Here is an 18135-nt window from a genome sequence, read left to right on the forward strand (position 1 = left end):
ATGGAAGGATGAGTGGACAGATGGAAGAGTGGATGAGTGGATGGATGGAAGGATGAGTGGATGGATGGAAGGATGAGTGGATGGATGGAAGGATGTGTGGAGGAGTGGAAGGATGAGTGGATGGATGGAAGGATGGGTGGAGGAGTGGAAGGATGAGTGGATGGATGGAAGGATAATGGGATAGGTAGAAGGATGAGTGGATGGATGGAAGGATGGGTGGAGGAGTGAATGGATAGATGGATGGATGAGTGGATGAATGGATGGATGGAAGGATGGGTGCGTGGAGGAAGGATGACTGCGTGGGTGGAAAGATGGGTGGAGGAGTAAAAGGATGAGTGGATGGATGGATGGATGGATGAGTGGATGAATAGATGGATGGAAGGACAGGTGGATGGATGGAAGGATGAGTGAGTGGATGGATGGAAGGATGACTGGATAGGTGGAAGGATGAATGGATGGGTGAAAGAATGGAAAGATGAGTGGATGGGTGGGAGGATGAGTGGATAGATGGATGAGTAGATGGATGGATAGAAGGATGAGTGGATGGATGGATGGATGCATGGATGGATGCATGGATGGATGCATGGATGGATGGATGGATGCATGGATGGATGCATGGATGGATGGATGGATGGATGGATGCATGGATGGATGGATGATTGGATGGGTGGAAGGATGAACATTTGAGTGGGTGGGTAGATGAATGGATGGATAGAAGGATGGGTGGATGAAAGGAAGGATAAGTGGATGAGTGAGTGGGTGGATGGAAGGAAGGATGGGTGGCTGCTTGGATGTATGGATGGGTGAGTGGATATGTGGATAAAACATGGATTGAAAGATGGGTGCACATGGGATACAAATTGAGCCTTGCAGGATGGATGGGATTGGGGCTACAGACATGCCTGAGTTTGGAGTTCCCAGCTCCTGAACACTTCACAGTCAAGGCATTTCTTCCAGAATAAGGACATAGGAGTAAAGGTCCCAGGTGGTGGCGTGGTCCAGAATTCCAGGCCAGCCCATGCTTCTGCCTGTCGTCCCTGGGCCACTCCACACAGACAGGATGGATGGACAGAACAAGTGCGCACAGCTGGTCCCCAGCCTGCCCCCAACTTCCCGGACCCCTCAGCCTTCAGAGGGTGGGAACCGGGGGCCCCTTTCCCTGCTGGACAACTTACTGGTTATTATCCACATAAAAGTTAATGTAGATATATTTTTACAGGCAAATCAAATCTCCAGTTGGGCAGAAGAATAACTGTATTCACATTAGAGACTAATGTAACAAAAAACACGTAAGGCAGTAATTCACACGGCATTCGGTTCTACCGAGTCATCTTTTAACGTGTGACACATCCTGGGCAGCACCTCTGTGCTAATTTTATTTAATGACCACTTGTTATAGAATTTCCAGAACACTTTCCCAGGGCAATTAAAATGTGTTAACCTTTTCAGTTCAATTGTGTTTCTAAAGTAAAATTCTCAGTGTGAAACAGAAATGTCCAGGTATCTTTGAGGTGGAATCCAGAGGCAGGTTGTGAGAGAGAGCTGTTGTTGGGTCCTGCATGTGCTGACCTGGGGCCATGGGGCATCATTCCTGCCTTGGCTGGCCAGCGCCAGCCCCACTGAGCAGGACGAGAAGCTGAGGCCTGGACCTCCACACAGCAGCTTCATTGAGCAGGCATTAATTGAGTGCCCACTGTTTGCCTGACCCAGGGATCTGGGACACACTTTTGCCATGAGGGGTGTGAAGGCTGCAGAGAGGAGTGAGGTACCCCAGACAACGGGGGTGGAAATGGGGCTAGAATAGGGTACTTTGGGGAGGGCCAGGATCCACTCATTCAAAATACAGGCAGTGGCTCGGTGCCCATAGCACATTGGTTACGGCACCAGCCATATACACCAAAGGTGGCGGGCTCAAACCCGACCTGGGCCTGCTAACCAACAATGACAACTGCAACAAAAAATAGCCGGGCATTGTGGTGGGCACCTGTAGTCCCCGCTGCTTGGGAGGCTGAGGCAAGAGAATCGCTTGAACCCAAGAGTCTGAGGTTGCTGTGAGCTGTGACGCCATGGCACTCTACTAAGGGCTACATAGTGAGACTCTGTCTCAAAAAACACACACACAGAGACAGGTCCCTCAGGTCCCCCATCTGGGCACACCAGTGCTCCAGCAATCACAAATTCAAGAATGTTAGGTCTCAAAGGGGCCCCAGAGAGCCCCAGGTGACTCATTTCCAAACTGTATGCTTTAGAACCCTGGGCTCAATCTCACCACCCAGCCTCAACCAGGTCCATTCTACTTTTAATGATTTTTTTTATATTGGAGTCTATGCAGCAATTAGCTTGAGAATGGGGTTCTGCTTTAAAAGATGTAAAAACAATTAATAAAATTCTAATATGTGTATAGGGGTGTGTGTATACATATACACACATACAAAATACACATATTAATACACACAAACATACAAATTATATGAGCTATATAAAGTATATAAATATTTTACATATATCCTATCTTCTAAGGGAAGAATTTGAAGTGGCTTAAAACTTGTTAATGAAAATATTGGAATAGAGAAGATGAACGTGAAGCATTTTGAGGGAAGTGTTAGACAAGTGTCTGACACTGTTGGGCAGTTGAAAGGTCAGATCACTGTGACAGCCCTGGGCCCCCAGAGGCACCTCCAGACAGGCCTCCCAGCCAGAGCTTATATTTGAGGACATAAAACAGGATGCCAGGTGTGACACTCCTGGCCCAATGTCTGGTGCCTTATGCAGGCTGAGACCAGCTCCAGAAGTCTAAGCAAGACTTTCTTTCATTCATTCATTCAAAAAACATTTTGTGAGCATCTCAGGTACGGGCACTGTGCTGGGTGACAGAGTCTCTTGCCCTGAGACAGTCGTGTTCTCTGCTCCCAGGATCACCCTCTGGCAGAGAAGACAGGTGTCAAAAGGTAAAAACACACCCACAACTGCCCACATACAGCCCTGAAGAAATGGAACCTGCTCTGGAGAACTTAGGACAAGGGAAGCCTCCAGGCTGGGTCTGGGAGGAGGCAGTTGGGTGAATGAGAGGGCTCTGGGGACCATCAGGGTGGACATGGGATGGATTGTGAGGCAGGGTGGGGCAGCAGGGCAGGGCAGGCAGCTAGGCGAGAGAGTTTGTCCTTCAACCTGAGATGGAGCTTCTGGGGAACTTGGGGTGGGCAGATTTGCACCATGGATTTGAAGAGGGCAGTCTGGGAGCCGTGTTAGAGTACTGGGGTGCCCAGTGACTAGCTTGCTGGGGTGGGTGGTGTGCGGAGGCCAGTCAGAAGCATGGCCTCCTTCTAGGTGAGAGCTGGTGTGGTGAGAGGGAATGTTAAAGATCCAGAGCGGGCACAGGTGTCAACAGTGAAGTTGGGCTTAGAGTCACCTTGTAAGAGGCCTCTGGGGCGGGCCAAGGAGGATAGAGATGGCTCTGGAGAGCCAACCAGTAAAGGGAAGGGCCATCTAGCAAAGGGAACAGAGTGAGCCACGGCCTGCAGGCATCTTTGCCTGCACAGGAGTCCGTTTACCTGGAGGTCAGGGCCCTGGGAGTGTAGGGACAGGTGGGGCAGGACTGTCCATCCCCTGGGTGGGTCAGGAAGAGCTTCCAGCTGCTAAGGAACCAGGGCTTGATTCATGGGACCAGGGAGGTACTGGAGATAACCCTCTACCACCTGATGGCTGTGTGACCTCGGGCAAGTTACTTACCCTCTCTGGGCTCACCTGTGAACAGGAAAAAACACTCTCCTTTTGAAGAGCTGAGCACACATCCTCATTTGATGCCCTGAGGATCACATGTCCTACAACCTTGAAGGTTAGCAAGTCCAGACGGGGCCAGGCCTCCACTGAGGCGGGTGACCTTTCCGTCCCTGCCTGGGGAACATTCTGGTGCCCACTATGGCTGCCCAGAGGCTGCGCAGACAGCAGCTACCTGGCTGCAGAGAAAGGGCCTGGTTCTCATTTTCATTAAGTGGCACCATTAAATGATTGTTTGGGGCAAAATCGCATTTCAGAGTAAATAGCAGGCAGGGAAAAAGCTAACAACAAAGCTGGCTACATTAAAAAGCCATCATGACTGCTGAAATTCAGGGAAATGTCTCATCCCTGCTCTCTCGTCCTCCTCGGAAGTAGCCTGGGGCCAGGGGTCCAGCTGAGGCACTGGGGGAGGGAGAGTGCCTGCTCTTGGGTCCTGAGAACTGGAGTGTGGTGTGGTTGTGTGTGTAGACAGAAGCCTGCTGGCCTGGGTATGAAGTCCCCGCCCGGCTGTGTCTCCATGTGGCCTTGGTATCGCAAATACAGACAGAGGCTGGCCCCTGTGGTTTAACTTGACATAAACAACCAATAACATCTTAACATAACTGTGACCTGTGCAGTGTTTGGGACATATTGTATTCTATCCATTGATATCCAAAATTCAAATTTAACTGGGCTTCCTGGTGGTTTTATCTGGCAACCTCACACCTTGGGTAGGTCACCCACCTCCCTGGACTCAGTTTCCTCGTCTATAAAATGGGGAAAGAATGACTTCTTGCTACAACGAGGATTGAATTCAACACGGGTAGCATACCTGTGGTGGGACCCAGCCTGATGGCGAGCCAGTTACCTCTGTCCGACCCTCCAGGTGATGGTTCCATCAGGATAAGAAGAGGAAGGACGTGTGAAGAAGCATTTACGGGGTGGGAGGCAGCGCAGGGGTCAGAGGCTGGGACAGTGTGAACAGCACGGACAATTGTGCCAAGCCCTCTGGGCCTGGGCGTGCAGGAGGGCTCCCAGAGGAGGAGACACCTAGATGAAGGAAGAGGAGGAGTAGTTCTGTGGGGTCAGCCTCCAGGAGCTCACAGGGACCAGTCAACCATGCATGTGGCTGTGGCAGGGGAGCGGCCAGGGTGACGTTGCTGTGGCACTGATGTAACAGCTCTTCCTCCCGTGGACAGAGGGCACCATCAAAGACTCTGCACCATAGAGAGAGTCTCCCAGGTTCATCTGAAGGAGTGAGGTGGACACAAGTGGCAATGAGGGCAGGGAAAATGCCTCAGGGGTCACTGCTGTCACCCGGCATGGCAGAGGCCTGAACTCAGGCTGAGGCAGGGGAATGTAGGTATGGCACGGAACAGCTGAACCAGGCACACAACCCGCCTCTACCCAGGTTGCCCAGGAGTGGTCAGCCTCCCCCACTGCCCAGACACTGCACCTGCCATCTGGGCATTGTCCGCAGTGGCCATGATGTCAGCCACTGGGGGACAGCATGTGTCAAAGCCAGGAGCCGGCTGCCCAGGGCTGGGGAGCGAGAGGAACTGGGCAAGAGGATGGCCACATCCAGCCTGCCTTCTGTGGCTCTGCGTCCCACACTCAACTTTTCTGTCAAATATCTCTATTTCTTTTAAAACTCAACATTACTTGCTCCTGGTTTTTGTCTCAGCTACCAGTTCTCATTAATTTTATGGCAGAAATTAATTCTACCCCAATTCTACTAGTGCTCAATTATTGCTTGCTGACTCCCTTTGAATAAATATCCATGAAGAGGCTTTAATTAAAATGTCAACAAGGGAAGCAGCCTCCTGGCAAGGTGGTTCATTCTGACTCGGCAGCCGGCAGGGCCAGCACTGTGTCCAGGGAAGAGCAGGGAACGGGCTTGCAGAGACTAGGGGACTGTCGGAGATGGGGGCGAGCCCCCCACATCAGGGAACATAGGAACAAACGTGGTTTGTTTGTGGGCTGACGCAGAGGGGGCAAACTCTGACACCGATGGAGGGCCCAGGTGGATGACAGGTATGAGTGAGTCAGGCCAGGCAAAGGGCCTGGGGCAGGGGGCTGGGAACCAGCAGCTCACCCTGGGCCCAGGTTGGGGCAGCAGAGAGTGACAAAGGGAGATTCCTGCCAAGAAGGACAGCCAGACGGGGGCCCACTCCAACAGGTTTGGGGTCTTTTCATTAAACACCCAAATCTGTGGTTTTATGTACAAGGCTTCCAATTCTGACATGTTGGATTATAATTTACAATTTTTTTTAACTCTGTGTGTATCAAACTAGACCCTTCTGAAAACATACACAGCCCTCAGGTGGCCCGTTTGTGCCTTTCCTGTCCCTAGCTCTGCAGAAGACAGCACTTTGTAAGCAGTGAGGCCAGGTATGGGGAGGCAGGAATATAGTGGAGAAGCAAGAGGGGCCAGTCTCCAGGAGAGCCCCCAGCACTGCCCTGGGCTCTGGCCATGCATGTCTCCCCACAGATAAAGGGTGGTGTCTGACCATGGCCAGTGTGAATCCTAAACACCCTCTCTTTGTTCTTACTCTGTAAGCCCCTGCAGACCCACTGCACCTGGGCCCAGGAAGCTCAGAGAGAAGCATTCCAGACTGACCGGGGTGTGGGAAACCAGGGTGCAGCTGAGCTGCGATGGGCCCTGCCAGGGGACAGGGACAGGAGAAGAGCCCATCTGCTCCTGATGCCCCAGGCAGACAGGCCACTGGGTCATGGCTAAATGCATGTTCAGGTTCAGCCCTCCAGGCCATGGTTGCCTCCAGGGGGCTGTCCCTTGTCTCACTCTGGGATAGCAGAGGAGAGAGAAGGCGCTGAGTTGAGCATCAGTGAAAGGACCCCCAGCAGCCTCCACTTGGTTCTCTAACCTTCCTGGCCAAGAAGCCAGGGTCAAAGGCGTGTGCTGGGATGAGGCACAGAGCAGGCACAGTGGCCTGATGTGCTCAACACAGAGGTGGGACTTGTCCTTGAGACCCTCACCATGGTCCTCTTGCTAGGCTAGTCAGGGTTACTGTTGGGACGGCTTTGTCCATTGAAGGCTGGACCCTGTCTGCCCTTGAGCCACTTCTTCCCTGGGCACCTGTACTCAGGGTGACTATTCTGTGTCAGAAAGACACTGCACAGCAGTGCCATCCTACAAAGTGAGCCTCGGCTCAGCCAGGCTGCAGGAGGCAGGCCCCACTGTTGTCAGCTGGCATGTGCAGAGCCAGCCCACAAAGGCATCTTCTTACTTCCTCTTCTCAAACTTAAAAAAGCAAAAAATCAGCGTATGAGCAACTCCACAAAAAGCCCCGGGCTCTGAGGAACATTTGTTTGCAAATCCCTGATGTAGGCAGCCCCCAGCCACAGCTCCCAAGCCACCAGCAGGTGGTACCAACCAGCCTTGTCTCAGCCCCCAATGGGGAGTGACCATGGCCCTCAACTACCCACACCCACATGACAGGGGCTGCAGAAGTTACTGCCACAGTAGAGGGATACCATCCTGGAGGGATGGACAGGTGGGTGGGTGGGGAAGGGGCAGTGGCTGCCCTGGCTAGCTGTGCCTGCTGGCCAGCTGGGAGGTGGCCCTCTGTGGTCCTGACACCCACAGGGTGAGCGTGGTCCCCTCTACACTCTATCCCACAGCGCAGACCCCACACCACATGCCCCCAGGCCAGCATGTGGGAGATAAGCCCTCACCAGTCCCCCACACACACCCAGAAACCTAACTCCTAGGCTGGCCTTCAGACAGTGTAGGCAGAGAGAGTCACAGAGGACGCCTGAGTGACGTCTCCCCCTTCACTCTTATCACAAGTCAGGAAACAGCCTGAGGGCCTCCACACTGTCTCCTGCGAGGGCTAGAATCCTGTTGCAGATGAGGAATTGCTAGGCAGAAGCTCTTGGCTGGGCCCTTTGGTGTGCTCAGGGGTGGGGGAAAGGGGGCCTGGTTGTGCCCACGGTGTTCTTTGAGGGTCTCTTTCAAAGGCCCCAGCATCTCTTATCCTGCTCACTATCTAAATGATGAATGTTAATATCTTCATTGATAATCTTTAGCCAAAGAAGCTTTGATTTCTTTAAGAATGACTAGCAGAATGGTAAGCCTTGTTTAATACAGAGAATGAATCAGCTGCTCCGTCAGAAGCCCCCTCACCTCCCAAGCGGCCTGATTCCTCAGCTTAATCATGACAAACCTGGGCGTGTTCTGAGGCTATTCCTGGTAGTCCCAGGGAGGAGAGGATGGACAAACAGATTGCTAGTGTCCAGTCAACCCAGTGGCTTCCACGCCAGCTGCTCACTCGGCCCAGCACCCCTAGGAACATAGATGTCTCCAGGCCACGGGGGTGAGATGGGTGAGAAGGAGATTCCATCTCAGCAGAGCCACATATGCCCTCCCTCCTGGCCTCTGCCCATGTAGTCAGGATGAGCAGAGACCTGTCATCTCCGACAGCAGTGGGCAGTCTGGGCTTCCCTGGAACTGGGGCAGCAGGTGCTGAGGGGGCCCCACAGCCAACTGCAGTCTCCCTCCAAAAAAGGAGCCATCCTCTGGGGGAGGGGTGGACTCGGGCTGCAAAATTCCTGGATTGGAAACCATTGCTGGTAGGTAGACCCCACCGCCTCAGGGCCAGCCTGGACACCAGTCTTCCAGGAGAGTGTGTCCGAGTGTCAGGTAGGGTGCCAAATCCTAGGTCTTTCTTTCACCAAGGATTCAGGGAGAATCAATCTTTTTTGTTATATTATTTTAGGTTAATATGAGGCTATAAATGATTAGGTTACATTGTTTGCATTTGTTAGATAAAGTCCCTGTCGTAGGTGTGTCCTGCACCCACTAAATGGGCCGTGTACCCTTACATTGTGCCCATTAGGTGGGAGCGCCCCAATACCCTCCCCCAACCCTCCCTCCCCCTTTCCTGCTCCCCCCAACTTGAACTAAATTGAGTTTTTCTCTTGTGGGTGTGCAGTTGTTTATCTACTGGCCTCATATTAGTACTGAGTACCTTGGATACTTGCTTTTCCATTCTTGTGATACTTTACTAATTAGAATGTTCTCCAGCTCCAACCAGGTAAACACAAAAGATGTAAAGTCTCCAGTCCTTTTTAATGGCTGAATAGTACTCCATGGTGTACATATGTCACAGTTCATCAATCTGTTCCTGGGTCGGTGGCACTTGGATTGATTCCACATCTAGGCGATTATAAATTGAGCTGCGATAATAAATCTAGTTCAAATGTCCTTATGATAAAATGATTTTTTTTCTTCTGGGCAGATACCTAGTATTGGGATTACAGGATCAAATGGAAGGTCTATTTGAGTTCTTTGAGGATTCTCTAGGAAAGTCTTAAAATAGGTGGTAGAGGAGATATTTTGCCATGCCAGCAAATTTTCCTCTTGAGATAAGGACACCCACCAACCTAAAAGGATTCTTCTCCAGCCCCTTGTAGAGCAGGAGCTGTGTGTGTTTGTTCACAGCACTGGACTCTGAGGCACTTTTGTTCATGTGCGTGTACGGGTTAGCTTTTGCTGTGTAACAAAGGCGCCCAGAACTCAGTGGCTTCAGTGTAACACTGCAGACATTTATTTAGCTCATGAATCTGTGGCTCAGAAAATTGGGTTGGGCTCACTGGGCAGTCCTTCTGCTGGTCTCTGCAGGGCTCATTCACCACGTGTCCATAGTCAGCTGCTGTTTCACTTGGGAATGGGCTGGTCTGGACCAGTGATTTTCAACCAGTGTGCCGTGACACACTGGGGTGCTGCAAAAATTTTTAAAGATCATTCATTAAGTTATTTCAAAGGAAGCTCAAAGCTCAGTAACTCTATTCTTTTCTTTACTCTTTCTTTTTTCTTTTTTCTTTTTTTGAGACAGAGTGCTGTGGTATCATAGCTCACAGCAACCTCAAACTCCTGGGCACAAGCAATCCTCTTGCCTCAGCCTCCCTGTGTCTCGAGCGTGCTCAGGCTGGTCTTGAATTCCTAAACTCAAGTAATCCACCTGCCTCAGCCTCCCAGAGTGCTGGGATTACAGGTGTGAGCTACAGTACTCGGCCTCTCTACTCTTTTTTTTTGATCAACATAATGTAAGTGTGCCACAGAAGTTTAACGTTATGTCCTAGTGTGTGATGAAATAAAAAATGTTGAAGAACTCTGGTCTAAGGGACGTCCAGGGGGAGATCTCAGTAGGCAGCAGCCTGGCCCAGGCCTGTGTGTGTGACTGTGGGTTCTAAGAGCTGTGGAGAGAGTCCTAGACTCAATGTACAGGTACCTTTCAGGCCTTTGTTTGTGCCACCCCCATGACATTCCCTTGGCCAAAGCAAGTCATGTGGCCAAGCCCAGAGTTGGGCATGGGGGACAGGGCACTGTCACAGAGCTGCTGGGGTGGGGTAGAGGTCTTACGGCCATCATGGCAATAAGTCACTATAATATTGCTAAATCTGGACCCCAGACCAGAGAAATATGCAGTGTACATGTTGGATTTATGACGCCATGCCCATTCTGTGAAGGTCGCACAGGACCCAGACAGGTGAAGGGTGTTGCCAGGGTAACACAGCTGGCAACAAGACTAGGCTTGGAAGCCCCCCTCCCCAGAGCCAGCCCACTGCCCCATATCACCTCTCACAGTTCGCCCAGACCCTAGTGGCAATGCTGGGCCAGGGAGAGAATGACCTGCCGCCAGGAGCCAAACCTGTCCACCTGCCCAGACACCCTCCAGCAGACACCACAGACCCCGGTCTGTGCCCTCCCCAGGCGTCAACCTTCAGGAGACCCTGCTGCAGCCTCCTGCCACCAGGGCCCAGCACAGACCTACAAGCTGGTTGTTTCAACTCTAGGTCTTCAGAAAAATCTTGGGCAATTTTAAGCTTTTCTTGAGTAGATGAGACCCTAAGCATGGCAGTGACTCACAGGCAGTACCTGAAAACAAATTTAAATTTCTCCTTGCTCTAGGACAGGGTTGCCATGCCAGGCTCACCAGCCATCAGCCATGTCTCCTTGGCTGCCAACCTGAGGGCCTGGAGTTCTATGCACGAGGGTACCTGCCTCTAAATATGTCATGTGGATTGTTTCTGTCTCACCTGCTCCTGCCTGAGTGTCTGGGTCTGCAGATAGATCTTGGAGGCCCATGGGCCTGGTCTGACAGGCTGAGCCCTGCGTGCCCAGGGCACAATGGTCTGCTCTGAACCACCATTTCCCACATGCCTGAGCCTCAGTGAATTCCACTGGCCACCTGGTCACCATCAGCCATTCCATCACTGCCTCCAGACCTCATCCTTCCCAGAGATGTGTGACAGCCAGGAGCAGCAAAGAGGGACCCCAGCCTTTGGAGTGACCACCACCCTGTGATTCTTCCTGCTGACCGTGGCCAGAGACAGGGTGTCACCCTGAGCCGAGCTCCCACCCTGGGCCAGGAGGGATGACCATCTGAAAAATTAAGATCTGAAGAGGAAGGTTAGCACACTTGGAGTTTCCTGTCCTCGCACTTCTCAGGGGCTCAGAACTCCGGATTGTGGATGAGACTCCTGCCAGCTTTCATTCAAATGCATGAACACAGCTCATGTTTCCCAAAACGAAAAGATGGAATCCTGGAGGTTCAAGCTGGGTCATTTACCCCACCAGGGGAAATGAGAGCCCAGGACAGGAACTCTGTGACCCAGGCAGTTATGACCAGAGCAAGAACAGTTAGGGAGCATGGCAGGGGGTCCGCCTTGGACAGAAAGGCTCATGGCGTTTCCACCCACAAAGAGGGGAATTTGTGCACCCAGGCCCAGACTCGTCAGGGAAACCACAAATCTGTGTTCACTGAGGCTGGAAGGAACTGGCCTTCCTTGCTACAGGTGGCCAAGCCCTCTGTACCCTCTGGTATTGTCACGGGGAAAGGCCTCCTGCAGCCCAGCTGGCAGGGCCGGGGGCAGGGAGGAGGGAGGCACCGGTGAGCAGGGTGAGGCTGGACACTGCGTCCATTCATGGGGTGACCTAAGCCAGTTGGCAATGGAGTGTGGGAGGCACACCACACTGGGTCCTCTCCAAACCCTGTGAATATCTCACTTGCCTGGGGCCCATGGCTGGGCTTTCTCCGGTTGCACCAGAGACCTTGCAACAGATGGAGACCCTGACTTCAGACAGGGATCCTGGTGGGTGACCAGGTGAGGCAGGATGAAGGCACAGGTGTTTATGATCTCAGTGGCAGGCCAGGGGCCCAGGTTAGTGACTGAATTGGAAAAGCAGGCGGGAGTGACCTGAACAGAGATGGGTCTTTCCTGGAAGACCCTCAGACACACCACACCCACCTCCAGCAACATCAGGATGCCAAAGATAAGGGCATGTGGGGTGCTAAACTGTGTGGTTTAGGCAGGGGCTGGAGGGGACACAGGACAGAATTGTACACACCGGTGGTGATTTCATGGGGGAGAAGGGAAGACTGGACACTAAATGCTGAGGATACTTTACAGCGTCGTTTCCAGGCAAGGGAAGCATATCGTCTTTTTATTCAAATAAGGTAATGGTTTGGCCCTTAGAACTACCATGTAGCGCAAGCCCACTCAGCCCAGGGCCCTTCACGTCTGGCTGTACTACCGTATTTCCCCGAAAATAAGACCTACCCAAAAAATAAGCCCTATCAGGATTTCTATGTATTTGTTAAATATAAGCTCTACCCTGATAAAAAGACCTAGTGATGCCACGCCATGCATTTCAACACAGAGAAAAAGACATCCCCTGAAAATAAGCCCTAGTGTGTCTACTTAAGAAAAAATAAAGGCTCAGCGCCTGTGGCTGAAGTGGCTAAGGCGCCAGCCACATACACCTGAGCTGGCATGTTCAAATCCAGCCTGGGCCCACCAAATGACAATGACGGCTGCAACCAAAAAAAAAAAGCATAGCCAGGCATTGTGGCGGGTGCCTGTAGTCCCAGCTACTTGGGAGGCGGAGGCAGGAGACTCGCTTGAGCCCAGGAGTTGGAGATTGCTGTGAGTGATGCCACAGCACTCTATGCAGGGGGACAGCTTGAGACTCCGTTTCAAAAAAAAAAAAAAGAAAGAAAAAATAAATATAAGACAGTGTCTTATTTTCGGGGAAACATGATGGGACCCTAAGGTGTCCTGTCTGTAGATAACAAACACCAGAAACGGAGTGTCACCATCAACCCAAAGCAGCCACATGCACCAGCCTCCAGCTGGGCCCAGGCAGAGAGGCCCAGGCTGGGGAAGTGTCACCACCCAGGTCTGGAGCCTCACAGTGTTAACTCACCACCCAGGTCTAGAGCCTCACAGTGTTAACTCACCACCCAGGTCTGGAGCCTCACAGTCAGGTGTTAACTCTGCCCTCTTCTCATCCCTGCAGGCACCAGCCGCTCCGCCACAGACCCTCTCCTGTCCCTGTTCCTGTTAGCCCTGCATAAGTTCCTGCACCTGCTGGTGGGGCACTGACAGGCAGGGACCAGCCGCCACCCAGAGGGCACCGTGTCGCCAGACGGACTCACAGACTGAAGAAGCATGACAAAGTCCACATGGAAAATAAACAAAACATATTTTTGGGGAAGTTCCACAAACGTAGAACATCTAAAATAATGCATCTAGTTTCCAAATAAGACAGAGTCGGGGCCGTGCAGGACGCACGGAGCCTCGATTCCTCCTGTCCATGTAATCTTCTTTCTTCCACTTTTCCTCCGGTTTTCATTTTGCACGAACTGCCGAGCGGTAACCTTCCGGATAATATGCCAAAATGTCAGGTCGACGCCTTTCTGACAAAGTGAAATATTTTTAGTAGATTATTGTGTTTAGGAATTTTTTTTTCATTTACTTTTTTCTTTGGGGGCATTTTAATTAAATTATTTCTTTTGAGACTTTTTGATTAAAACAAAGATACATCATATCATAATTAAAAATCACTGTCAATAATATTTATTTTTAAATAAAGATCGGAAACAAGGCCAGACACTTGTTTATAAACTGTATTGTATATTGATGAATAACAGTTGAATAAAAAACAACTTTGAGATAAACTTTCTACAGCCATGTATGAATGTTAAGCCGTGCTACCTCCTGCACTTCCTATTCGCTGAACAACCCGTGCTCTTGTTTGGATATCACCCAGAGTAACGGTCAGCCTGGAACACCTGGCTGAGACCACACTAAGCAGATACGAGGACTTGGCCAGCCCCCCTGAGCAACAAGGAACCTCGCGGAGACAGGAGCAGAAGCCTCCAGGCCCCTGCAGGAAAGGAGGTTGCTAGGAAGAGGTGCTGTATGAATCAAGAACCCCTCTCCCCTCTGGGTGTAAATTAATCGTGCAATGTACCTGCCCACTTGGAGACTACACCAGGTATTCACTGTTGTCAGCTTCACTGCTGGTTTGAAGAGGGAATTTAAAGAAAGTACGGGCATTCCACAGCATTTTCCTGTGCGTCTTCGAAAGATCATCTTGAACTTCGGAAATAGATGGGTCTGGGGCAGTTTTCACACACCCTAAGGAATTGACATGCCCCAGGCAGGGGCGATTAGTCTTCATTCTATGGCAGGCTCCCATGAAATAGCCCAGAGCCTGTGGTTTTATTTAAAATGCAGCCCGATTTGTATACCTGCTGTATAAACAAGTGAGGGCACACTGGTGCTGCTCACAAAATACCTCCGTTCTCTGCTGGCCGGTACCTGGCAGGACCGCGCTTCCTGGCAACACGTGCCGAGCAGGCCCACAGCTCTGGCCGACAAGGTGTCAAGGAGGAGATTGTGTCACTTCCAGCCGCTGCGTCTGAGTGCTCATGCGAGGCCCTGGGAAGCCTTCCTTTCCTCTAAAGCAGTGTTTTCCAACCTGTTTCATCTCATGGCACACTTGAACCTATAGTTAAACTTCAATGGCACACTTAAGTTATGTTGATCAAAAAAGAGTAAAAAAAAAGAAAAGAATAGATTTACTGTGCTTTGAACTTCTTTCGAAAAGAATTAATGATCTTTACAAATTTTCACAGCACACCTGAGATCCTTTCATGGCACCAGTGTGCCAAGGCACAGGGATTAAAAATCAGTGCTCTAAGCTCAGCGCCCGTAGCTCAGGGGTTATGGCACCGGCCATATACACCGGGACTGGCGGGTTGGAACTCAATTCGGGCCAGCTAAACAACAGTGACAACTGCCACAAAAAAAGAGCCAGGCGTTGTGGCAGGCACCTGTAGTCCCAGCTACTTGGGAGGCTGAGGCAAGAGAATCGCTTAAGCCCAAGACTTTGAGGTTGCTGTGAGCTGTGACACCACAGCACTCTACCAAGGGCAACATAGTGAGACTCTGTCTCAAGAAAAAGAAAAAAGAAACAAAGAAAATCAGTGCTTAAATGTGATGACTGACGAAATTCAAAACAGTGACCACTTTGCCTGCCTGGGTCCTAAAAGCTGCAAAGAAAGGCCTCCCTTTAGCCATTACTGGACCCGCCACCCAGTGGGAAATCAGCCCTGGAGCCCCGGAGCTGCTTGTTATCACCCAGCCTATCCTGACCGGTTCTGTTTCAGATGCCAGGAGTGAGAAGTGGCACATGTGGACAACCCCGAGTGGACGGTTAAGTCGGTTCACATTCCATTTATATCGATCACAACCCATCAAGCTGCAAATGTAATCATTTTGCCTAGAGGGTGGTGATTCTGTCCAGAAGGAACCTCTCCCTTTATAGTTTACTCAATACTGCGGCAGGCTAATGTCCTGTTAAATACTGGCCCTTGGAGCTTGAGAAGAAAAAGGCACTTCCCAGAAACCAGGTTAAGTGGAGCTGACCGGCGGGCCAGTGTTGTGCCACATCATTCCAGGGGACAGGCTGGGAGCCAGTACCCTTCAAAACCAGACCCCCCTGTGTACGTGCGTCTATCAGGGCCCTGCCCAGAAGCCCCAGCCCCGGCCGGACAGGCATGGGAGAGGAGGCAGGTGCACTTTGCCCCTCAAACACAGAAGAGTGAGCCCCTGCCTCTGCCATCTGAGGCCAGAGCACTTCCAGGAAGGAAGTTGCAGATGAGGCTGGGCAAGTTCCCAGAAGTGAAAGTTTTACTCCATCCCCAGCAGAAGCAAAGGGGACTCAGACTGAGGCTACAGCTAAAGTAAATCAGCTGAGGCTGAAGTAAATCTCCCTGGCCTTGGGGGCCCGTGGGGCAACTGGCAGCATCCCTGCTGGCTCGGGGCCCTGGATACAAAGGCACCTTGCAAACCCACAGTGCACATTGCCAGTATCTCAGCCATGCCCTCTAGGGTCCCTGGGCAGCACCCCAAGAATAAGGATGAAGATGGAGAAGCCTGCATTAAATTTTATTAAATGCGCACAGACCAGGAGGGAGTGCGCCCCGCTCACCTGGGGTACGTGGCGTTGGACTTACGCCCAAACTGCCTGTTCCCAGAGATTTTGATTTCAGCCCAGGGCAGATGTGTGCTAGGATCAGGAACAAGATGGTTTATTTAAGTTTAGTTCAGGGGCCCTGGTCCCAGCCCACGAGGACCACCCCCTGTGCTTGAAGGAACTGGAACCTGTGGGTCTGCACAGCAATTAACACCAAAATGAGGGAGATTCAAACTGCAGCCCACCCAAAGGCTGGGCTAAGGCAGGAGAGGACAGTGAGGCCGAGGGGTGGGCAGGCAAGTCGGGGGTGAGCCACATCCCAGACCCTGTGGAGTCCCCACGTCTACAGTGGTGATAAGGGTTGCAATCTGGTTGACAGTATCATGTTGTCATCCTACCTGTCAGGGGGCAGCCAGCATTTCGGGGCATAGCCTTGGGGGAAGCACAGGAATTTCCAGAGCTTGACAAGAGGCAGCATGTGGCCAGACACAGCAGAACCCCGGGTTTCAGCTCTGCCTCAACCCCACATTCCTAGTTCCGGCTCATACTCAGAAAACGAGAGCTCCGTCTAGCTGCTCCGAGCCTCCCTTGGGTGGGACACACGTGCTGAGCCATCTGCAAGCTGCCAGGCTTGCAACTAAGGGACTTCCTGCCGTGACGGACAGGGGGACACTTCTTGCTTCAGCTTCTTCCAGTGGGCACCTGCCCATTTGGGTGGCATTGGGCCTTCATTTTGCCAGCATTTCAAGGGGGCATCCCCTTCTGGTCCTGGATGAAAGGTGGCAGGGGCTTGGCTCATTTGACCCCGTGTGCCTGCTACCCTCAAGCACTTCTGCCATTCACCCAGTGCGGGTACAGCGCCAGGAATGACCCAGCACGTGAGAAACTACAGCCACTGGACACCCAGCCTCTGCACAGCGGTGCCGCTGCCCTTGGAGCTAAGAAGAACCAGCACAACCACCTGGCACAAATACAACCCCTTCTGCCTCATCCAGGGGCCCTAGAAATGCTGGGGAACCCACGACCATTACGAGGGACCCACCACATTTTTGAGGCTGCACACACAACATGAGGTATTGCCCAGAAACACCCCCAGAGTGACCCTTTTAAATGATAAAAGCCCAAGGAGCACCACAAAGGTGTATTTCCAGTCACAGAAAACCTAACTTCACACCAAGTCTAATCTAAACCAACTAGCAAAACCTCAACAGAGGTCAAAATTGCTTCCTTCTCTCCTGCACCTGATTTTTTTAAAGGAAGAAGAGATAAGTAGAATTTTAGTAGGAGATATATATGATACCTTTGAGGTTTTGAAGTTATAACGGATTTCTTAAATGAGATCCAAAGAGTAGTGGTTACAAGAAAAACTATGGAGCATTTGGACTATGTTGTAACGGAGAGCTTTTGTTCATCAGAACCCACCATAAAGAAAGTGAGAAGAGATTGGCTCGGCGCCCGTAGCACAGTGGTTAAGTTGTCAGCCACATACACCAAGGGTGGTGGGTTTGAACCCTGCCCAGGACAGCTAAAAAAAACAACAATGAAAACTGAAACAAAACAGCCGGGCACGGTGGCAGGTGCCAGTAGTCCCAGCTACTTGGGAGGCTGAGGCAAGAGAATCGCTTGAGCCCAAGAGTTGGAGGTTGCTGTGAGCGGTGATGCTACTGTACTCTACAGAGGGCAACATAGCCAGACTCTGTCTCAAAAAAAAAAAGAAAGTAAGTAAGAAGACATTTACAAACCATAGCCACCAAAGGATTGGTTGTCAAACATGTATAAATAATTCCTAGAAATCGGTAAGAAAAGGATTAACAATACAACGGGAAGATGGACAAAAGGCATGACCCACCATAGTGGGGAGGAGAAAATATGGTCCAGACAAATACAAAAGGTACTTAGCCTCGGTCGTAATTAGCAGAACCTTATAAGTCCAACAGCACCAAGTGTGAGTGAGGACTCGGACCCACAATATCCCTAATGTGTTCCCTGTGGGGATGTAAACTGGTACAGCCTCATTCAAAAACACTTTGCTGCTAAGTCTTAAAATTGGACAATCATATACATTGTGATCCAGAGATTTCGCCTCC

General features: G+C 51.2%; 1 protein-coding gene across 1 annotated transcript in view; it reads left to right on the forward strand.

The window, feature by feature from the left end:
* Positions 1–13197, forward strand: part of VSTM2B (V-set and transmembrane domain containing 2B) — a 27534-nt gene extending 14337 nt beyond the window's left edge. The window contains exon 5 of the mRNA XM_012810524.2: positions 13082–13197. Within this exon, the coding sequence (XP_012665978.2) occupies positions 13082–13167 (86 nt within the window). The 3' untranslated portion in view covers positions 13168–13197. The remainder of the gene's footprint in view (positions 1–13081) is intronic.
* Positions 13198–18135: the final 4938 nt, after the last annotated feature.

The sequence above is a fragment of the Otolemur garnettii genome, unplaced genomic scaffold (genome assembly GCF_000181295.1).
Source record: "Otolemur garnettii isolate 467f Iridium unplaced genomic scaffold, OtoGar3 scaffold00135, whole genome shotgun sequence".
Taxonomy (NCBI): Eukaryota; Metazoa; Chordata; class Mammalia; order Primates; family Galagidae; genus Otolemur; species Otolemur garnettii.